The sequence below is a fragment of the Egretta garzetta genome, unplaced genomic scaffold (genome assembly GCF_000687185.1).
Source record: "Egretta garzetta isolate BGI_Z169 unplaced genomic scaffold, ASM68718v1 scaffold248, whole genome shotgun sequence".
Taxonomy (NCBI): Eukaryota; Metazoa; Chordata; class Aves; order Pelecaniformes; family Ardeidae; genus Egretta; species Egretta garzetta.
In genome coordinates, this window is record NW_009260596.1 from 1,872,320 (window position 1) to 1,880,222 (window position 7,903).

Sequence of the window (7,903 nt, forward strand, 5' to 3'; positions counted from 1 at the left end):
TAGTAGGGCCAGCTGTGACAGGACAATGGATAATGGCTTTAAACTAAACCAGGGTAGGTTTAGACTAGATATAAGGAAGAAATTCTTTACAATGAGGGTGGTGAAACACTGGAACAGGTTGCCCAGAGAGGTAGTGGAGGCCCCATGCCTGGAAGCATTCAAGGCCAGGTTGGATGGGGCTCTGAGCAACCTGATCTAGTTAGCGGTGTCCCTGCTCACTGCAGGGGGGTTGGACTAGATGACCTCTAGGGGTCCCTTCCAACCCAAAACATTCTATGATTCCTGAAATTCAGGGTCCTGACTTTACTCTTTGCCTGACCCGTATTCTTCAGTGCAGGATGACTGCAGCCCAGGCTGCCTCCAGTCCTGACATCACTGATTAGCTCACTTGAGTTGGTGACTGACAGGTCCAGTATTGCAACCCCAGAAGGTAGAGCTGTCTATTGCCTGGCTTGAGAAGTTATCCTCAATGCATTCCAGGAGTCTCCTGGATTGCCTATAGCTTGTCATACTACTTTTCCAGCAAATGTCAGGGAGGTTGAAGGTCCCCAGCAGGATAAGAGCCTGTGAGTGCAATGTCTGCTGTACATGGAGTACGAAGGCTTTGTCAAAATGCTCCCCTTGATCGGCTGCCTGTAATAGACACCAACTAAACGGTTCCCTTTATTGCCTCCATCTCTGATTCTTACCCGTAAGCTTTCAACCTGCTCATGGCTATTCTTCAGAGACAGCTATTCACACTCTATCCATTTCTTGATGTAGAGGGCAACGCCTTCCTCCTTCCTTGCCTGTCCCTTTTGAACAGCCTGTAGTTATTCAATAGCTGCACTCCAATCATGGGATTCATCCCACCAAGTTTTGGTAATGGCAACCAGGTTGTAGCTTTCTAGCAGCATGGTGGCTTCTAACTCCTCCTGTTTGTTGCACATGCTGCAGGCATTGTTGTAGAGGCACTTCAGCTGGGCTGTCAGCTGTGTCACCTTCTTAGAGGAACACCCCTTAATTCCTTTAATGTATTTCACTGATGTTTCCCTGTTGGCTTCTATTACCTCAGGAGCATCTGGCTCATCTCTGTAAGACTTCAGGTGTGCTGCAGTGTAGCCAGTACATCCCAGAGCAACAGGCTGAGGGCCCTCGTTAGCACCCTGTCCCTCTAACCTTGGCATGTCACCTCACAGCTTGTCACGAGCAAGCCTGGTGTTATCCCCCTCCCCTTCAAGTCTAGTTTAAAGCCCTGTTGATGAGCTGCCCTAGCTTGTGAGCAAGAACTTTGTTCTATTTCTGAGTTCAGAAACATCATAGTGTTATTGATGACTAAATCTTATTTCTCTATGTAATTTCTTCAAATAAGTTTATTGCTGTTTCAACAAACAATGAAAACTTCCATCCTACTCTTCTTTACTTTCTAAACAAGTTTTCCAATTAGTCCAGCATCTTTTCCCCAGCTTTCTCAGGTCAGTCTTGCATTCATATTCAATGAAAATCGTTATTGTGTCCTGTCACACAAAGAAGAGAAGAAAGGTGTGAGCTTCTTTTCTGAATTTCTTTTCCTTCCTTGCACAGGGTATGGTCTTAACTTTTCTGGACCTTTATAAACTCTTAGTCACTGTAGATGCATCACTCCGTCCTCTTTCATCCATTCATTAACATTTCAGTCTTAGTCTTTTGCTCTCTTAGTAAAGTGATATGCTTGCTTCTTGAGAGCTTGTCCAGGATAGTCTCCATAGCCTCCCAATGACCCTTTCTTTAAAACTCCTTTATTGTCATGCCCAAACCCCATTTAGTCAGGTTGCTGGGATATAACTCTTAAGTACCTATCAAACTAGCAAGTATTGTCTGGTTTGCTTCCTTCTGCCTCCTTTGTCATCTCTTACTGTGTTCTTTGATGGCAAGGTCCATAGAGTCAGGATTGTCTTAATTTTTTTTTTTTTTTTTTTTTAAATCACGCACAGCAGCATCTTGGGTTGTCACTGAGAACATTAGGACAATATTGACTAAGTAATCAATCATAGTTACAGCATTGCAGTGAGATTTTCTGTGGTGTATATTCTCGAGAGGGGTGGGAGTTAGAAATGTGTAGTAGAAGTGCCAGTTGAGCATTTCATCCCTTTGGAACTTACCACCTTACCAGGAAAAAGTGTTTTTTTTTTTAAAAAAAAAAAAAAAGCCAACAAAAAGCAACCACATTACAAATAAAAAATGCTCTTAGCTAATCTGAAGGGGCATTTGGCTGCCTTACAAAAACACTGTGTATTTTGGCAAAGTTAGGAGCTTTGGCTTAGGAAGATCCATGTTTGGAATAACAGGGTGTGTTGCAAGTCAAAATTCAGGTGTCTTGGCAGGGATGTATGCATAATCTGGCAGGATGCCTTTCTGCACTGTGCCTAGCTGTAGCAAGTGCTAAAGTCCCTTGTGAACAATATATGAATCTCATTTTGGAAAAGGAAAAAAAAAAAAAAAAGAGGAGGAGGGAAGAGGGAGCCAGGATTTATTTTAACATTTAGTGGATATAAAAAACAAGTATCAAGAAGCAAAACACTTCCGTGAAGCATTTGCTGTGAAAATTCTGCAACTTCTTGTTGCAAACCTCTTTATCGCTTGGATTGGCTGATTTCCAGAGCATCAAGGCTAGGAATTGAGGGACTGAAATATAATCAGTGGTGATACATTTTAACCACATAAAACATTCTCTGCTTCCAAAGCCTCCGGTGTCTCTAGTAAGCAGAGCAACAGCTCCTTGCTGCCGGACTCCAGAGACGGGCAAAATATTGGATCAGAATGGTAAGAAGCTCTCTCCTTTTCATCAGATCTAGATCATTACTTTAAAAAGGAATGTTTAGAAGATGATGATGAAATTAGTAGGGATCAGTATTTAAACTAAGAAAACAGTGTGTGTAAGATACTCTGGCATTATCAATGTCTTGCTGGAAGAGATCAGCAAAGCAAGTTGGTGACAAATATCTTTGGCACTGAACATATTGTGCAGCTTATATAAAATCTTTTAAAATTGGGAAACACTGCTGACTAGAATTTGATGTAAAATGTAAGCCTGTCTACTTGTTTTATTGAAGAAAGAGAGCTGCATGGGCTTTTAAAATAATTCTGCATTAATAACCACCAGCACAGACTTTATACACACAAATATAAATAAACCTGTGCTGATTGCTTATGCACGCTGTATGTTTATATGTATTCTTTTGTTGGATTTTTGTTAGGGGTTTGGGGTTTTGGTTTTTTTTTGTTTTGGGTTTTTTTGGGTTTGGGTTTTTGTTTTTTTTTTTTAAAGAAGCAGAGATGCTCAGTACCTTTGACTTTTAGGGAGCTATGAAGTTTTCATTTTTCTGGATTTTCAGTCCGTGAAGACTTACTAGTCACACTGTGTTTCTCTAGTGTAATTGTTTGGTGGGAAAAATAACCAAGGAAAACTTTTTAGGATAGTGATTTTATTCTTTGTAACAATTTCAATATTCTGATATTAAAATAATAGACATAGAATATAAAAAACATAAATATAAAATCTGAAATTATTTTAGATTGATACCAATGCTATTAGTAGTTTAAACAATGCCTGAAGATACAATAAAAATATTCTTATTAGCAGTTTTCTAGGTATTAAAGAATTGGAGGGGGAGATGCAAATCTTGGGAGTGTTTACTTCCAAGACTCGTCATCAAGACTGGTTCTTTTTAATTGAAATATGCATCTAGCCCAGTCTGCTCTATGGGAACTCAGCCATTCATTTTAAGTGCATACTAAGTCCAGGAATACATTGATTATGAAATTACAGTACATCAGGGTGAAAGGAAAACAAATTACTAAATAAGTCTGAAGAGTACTGAAATATGCTTACTTGACAGTCCAGCTGATGTGTGGGAAATTATTCTCTTTGTGATTCAAATGGAAGAGGAGATTTTTAGAAGAGCAACTATGGGAGCTTGAAAAGGGTACAGCAGATGTGAAACTCTGATTTGGTATTTTTTATCTTTCTTGTGTATTTGTTGTTGCTCAGCAGTATGAAAATTAAAATGCAAGAACTAAAACTATCACTGAGTGCTTTCTGATCCCTTCCTTTTTTAAGCGGTTTCACTTAGTGGCAAAAAATAAAATACTGAAGTACAGTAGATAGTAAATCATGCTATCTTAGCCTATATACTCCAGGTTATGACTGTAAACACACTTCGATGTGTTGAAGATTTATGTTTTCCTTCTGAACATGCAGCATAGATTACAAAATCAATAATTGAACAGCAACCAGGCTGTAAGCTTCTTGGAAAGATGTTTAGTACGAATCTAAGCATGGTGGTGGTGGTGATTGTTGTTGTTACTCTTTTCTTGACAGAAATGCCCAGTGATGAGTATCTATTAAATACTACTGTGGTACTGAAGAGACTTCAATGTATTGTTGTTTCTTGTCAGAAAAGAATGTGCTCATGTTAGTTATTTTCCTGTATCTAAATTTTGGTACAGGAAAACATTCAGGAGATACGGCAGCTTTTCCCTATTGTAAACACCGAACATAACCAATAACAAATGAGGTTATGTATATTTCCAGGTGTGTGATTCCTTAGTTCCTAAGTAAGTCAAATACAGATATGCTTCAGTAACAGCAAATTAAGGAAAACATTTCCTTCTAGAAACATAACATTCATGTACTGCCGTGTATTTACTCTTGATAAAGTTTAAGCCAAAGTAAACTTGCATTGTGTCCTTTTTGACATGGATTAGTTAGGTAATTGGTGCAGGCAGTTCACACAGAATCACAGAATGGCAAGTGTTGGAAGGGACCTCGGGAGATCACCTAGTTCAGCCCTCCTGCTAAAACAGGTACAAGGAATCTCTTTCTTTCAATTTGAATTGCCTGGGCAAAGGTCTTGCATATGTTGAAAGAAAAAAAAAAAAGGAAGGAAAAAAAAAAAGAACCACACCTCACCTACCCACCCCCCCCCAAATATGAACACTTAGTAGTAATCAGCTGTGTAATAAATGGCACAAAGGGAACAGTCTCTTACTTACAATTTTAAAATGATATGATTTCTTTCAGAATATTAATACTAAATGGTCTTAAAGAGGTCAGAATTGCAAACTGTCAAATGCTTTAGATACCCAGGTTTAATTATTTGACATTTTTTTTCTAATAAGTCTAAAGAACAACAGTAAAATTACCAGCCTTACTTGAAAAATTGAGAAGTTGTAAACATTACTATTTCAGTACTAAATTCTAATGAAGTATCATCTAGGATTAATGCAAGAGATGCTGGGTACGGCAAAGTTTAAGTGTCTTTCTGGTGCAAAATGTAAAAAAGCCTGCTTAACAATTGGATGCATTGTTCATCCAAATTAATTCAGGTTAAATACTTTTTTAATCCTAGTGACCAAATAGAAGTCTGATAATCTGCCTGAAAATGTAATCCTGTATATAAAGAGTTATAGTATAAATTATGTAGGGTTATGTAGTTTATATGTTTAGGGAAAGGAAAAATAGCTTTGTATCTGCCATGAAGTTGATTCAAGACTTAATAATATTCTCAGATTTTACTGGTTTTGTTTTTTGCTTTGTTCTGCCAATTTCTTGGCAAAAAATAGTTTGTTCATTCAGGAGTAACCATGCTGGCTCTCATAATACCACTGCTGACAAAGTATTGAAGGATTTAGTCAGATGAAATCTGATGCAGTACAGGTTTGGTGAAATCACAGGTTTTGTGTGTGTTTAGTACTAACTTTTATGCCTCACCTAACTTTTGGCACAGTTTTGTTCAGGTGATATGCCATAGCTGTGTGACAGGCTGTTTACCACATCAGTAAGTCTGTACAACACTCTAGAGTGAAATACACGCTTGCATGCTCCATAAATACTGTTTGTGAAGGACAAAGATAACCACTTTGACCTTTAATTGAAATGTAATGCTGAAATATCTTCAGGGATATATTAAGAGTTTACTCATAATGAAATAAGCTTGTGTTTTGAAATCTCTGCATCTTTGTTTGTGGAGCCTGAATACTTTCAGTGAACAAAATATGACAGCAAGCAAGGTTTATGCAAGGATTCCTAAACTGGAATAGTTTGTTGGTGGATTATTTTTTTTTAAGCCATTTTCCTTTTGATTCATTATCAATATACTCTGTAGATCAGGTTTTGCTCACTGCAATCCATCTTTTAAACTGTGCCATTACACTGGCAGTGCAACTTAAAATTAGTTGCTTGCTTTCGGGAAGCGATAAATTATTTGTTGTGGTTTACATAATGTATTATGTCTGCTGCATCTGTGTTCAGGAGGGTTTTATTCTTTCATCCATGTGATATACAAAGAAACTATTAAAAAGGAATGCTTTTAGCCTTAGTCTGGCCTTCTGGCTTTTACCCTGTCATGCCATCAAAAATGAAGGTTGGGGAAAATGAAGGCAGGGGAAAAGGTCAGCCTGGTCTCTAGGTGCAATAATTGATGGGAGTAGCTTCCTGAGAAATAGAGCTACAGTGAGAAGGTGGCTGGATAATATATATATATTTCTGCATCTGGTTAATGTTTGTATTGCAGCATTTGCAGTGTTTTGAAATATCGGGACAAAAAGTCTGTTGCCCGTATATCTTATGACTCCCATAGCAATGTGATATTTTGCTGCACGTAATTGTTCTTCTATTTCATGACCATACTGAGAATACTGAAAACAATTAAGGCTGAGACTTACTGTGGACCTTTTATGTAAAAAAGGTCTGGAGAAGACAAAAGGGTTCTGACAACTTTATACCCACTTGATAGTGTGCAGATATAAGAAGAGCCAGTTATGGAGTTGTGCCCTGAAGGATATGTTTCCAGTGCTTGTACAAGGAGTGTGCTTCAGTCAGAACTGAGGCTGTGCAATATGTGGTGGTGGGAGATGCGATGCACAGTTTGGCTGGATTTCCAGGCTTGCTCCACTACACAGAGTGGTGATGGGAAGCTACCATACCTAAAGGAATTCTTCAGATCTTGTACTTGAGCTTTCCGTCTACCGTAAATCTATTGTTAAGAAAACTTTAAGTAAGTTTTCCGATGGTGTCATGTCACTTGGGTATACAGCTGCATAGCCAGCGTCCTGTATCCCCTGATAGTGAATTGGACAACTCAGAGGTAAGCGCCGTCTACTCCCCTGGAACTGTGCCAGAGTCTCCACTTCCCTTCTGCTCACCAAGATACACCTCAGGTATATGACTAAAGCTTTTGGATCCACGAAGATTTTGGAATGAGACTCACAGCACAAGGTTGTCAATTTCTAGTGTAGATCCTTATTTAGTTGAAGAGGGTAGATAAATCCTGTGTTGAAAGCTACTGGACTTCTGCCTCCATTGCCATAGTAGGATGGCTTTCTTAGTAGTTGTGGTTTTAACTCAATAGTGCTAACCTTTTGGGTAGGCCAGAGACATTCTGAGACCATGTGTTCCAGCCTTTTCTTCCCATATGTGATGGGACGTGGCTTTTATCACATGACTTTCATTTCATAATTCTCCCTATCACAGGACGTATAATGGCTGTATAATGGGTATTTATTTGGTCAGGTGATGACAGAGACTGGAGGGAAAAATGGCAAGGAGGATGCTGTAAGACTACACCGCTAATTTAACTTTTTCATGTCTACTTCTAATAGTTTTTGTTGTGGTCCTTCCTGTTCAGAAAGGAAAAATCTATGTAATGTAGTATAGATTTTGTCAGCATTACTTCTGGAGAGAAAGTTTTGGAAGAATCTATACTTGATCTGGCCCAAACACACTGAGCCATGGGGTCTCGAGTAACCAAAGAGCTACTATGCTGCAGACCTCTGAGTCATTCAGGCAAGAATGAAGGATTTTCCATTGCCTGAAACTGGCCTGCAAAATTAATGTCAGAGAAAGAAATGTTTCTCAGCTTTTTTTTTTTTTTTTTTTTTTTCT

At 38.6% G+C, this 7,903-nt stretch overlaps 1 protein-coding gene across 1 annotated transcript in view; it reads left to right on the plus strand.

Annotated features, from left to right (window-relative positions):
* PLD5 (phospholipase D family member 5) overlaps positions 1 to 7,903 on the plus strand; it is a 185,793-nt gene that overhangs the window by 38,941 nt on the left and 138,949 nt on the right. Inside the window, 2 exon segments of the mRNA XM_035900260.1 lie at positions 2,703 to 2,750; positions 2,752 to 2,781. Coding sequence (XP_035756153.1) covers positions 2,703 to 2,750; positions 2,752 to 2,781 — 78 coding nt within the window.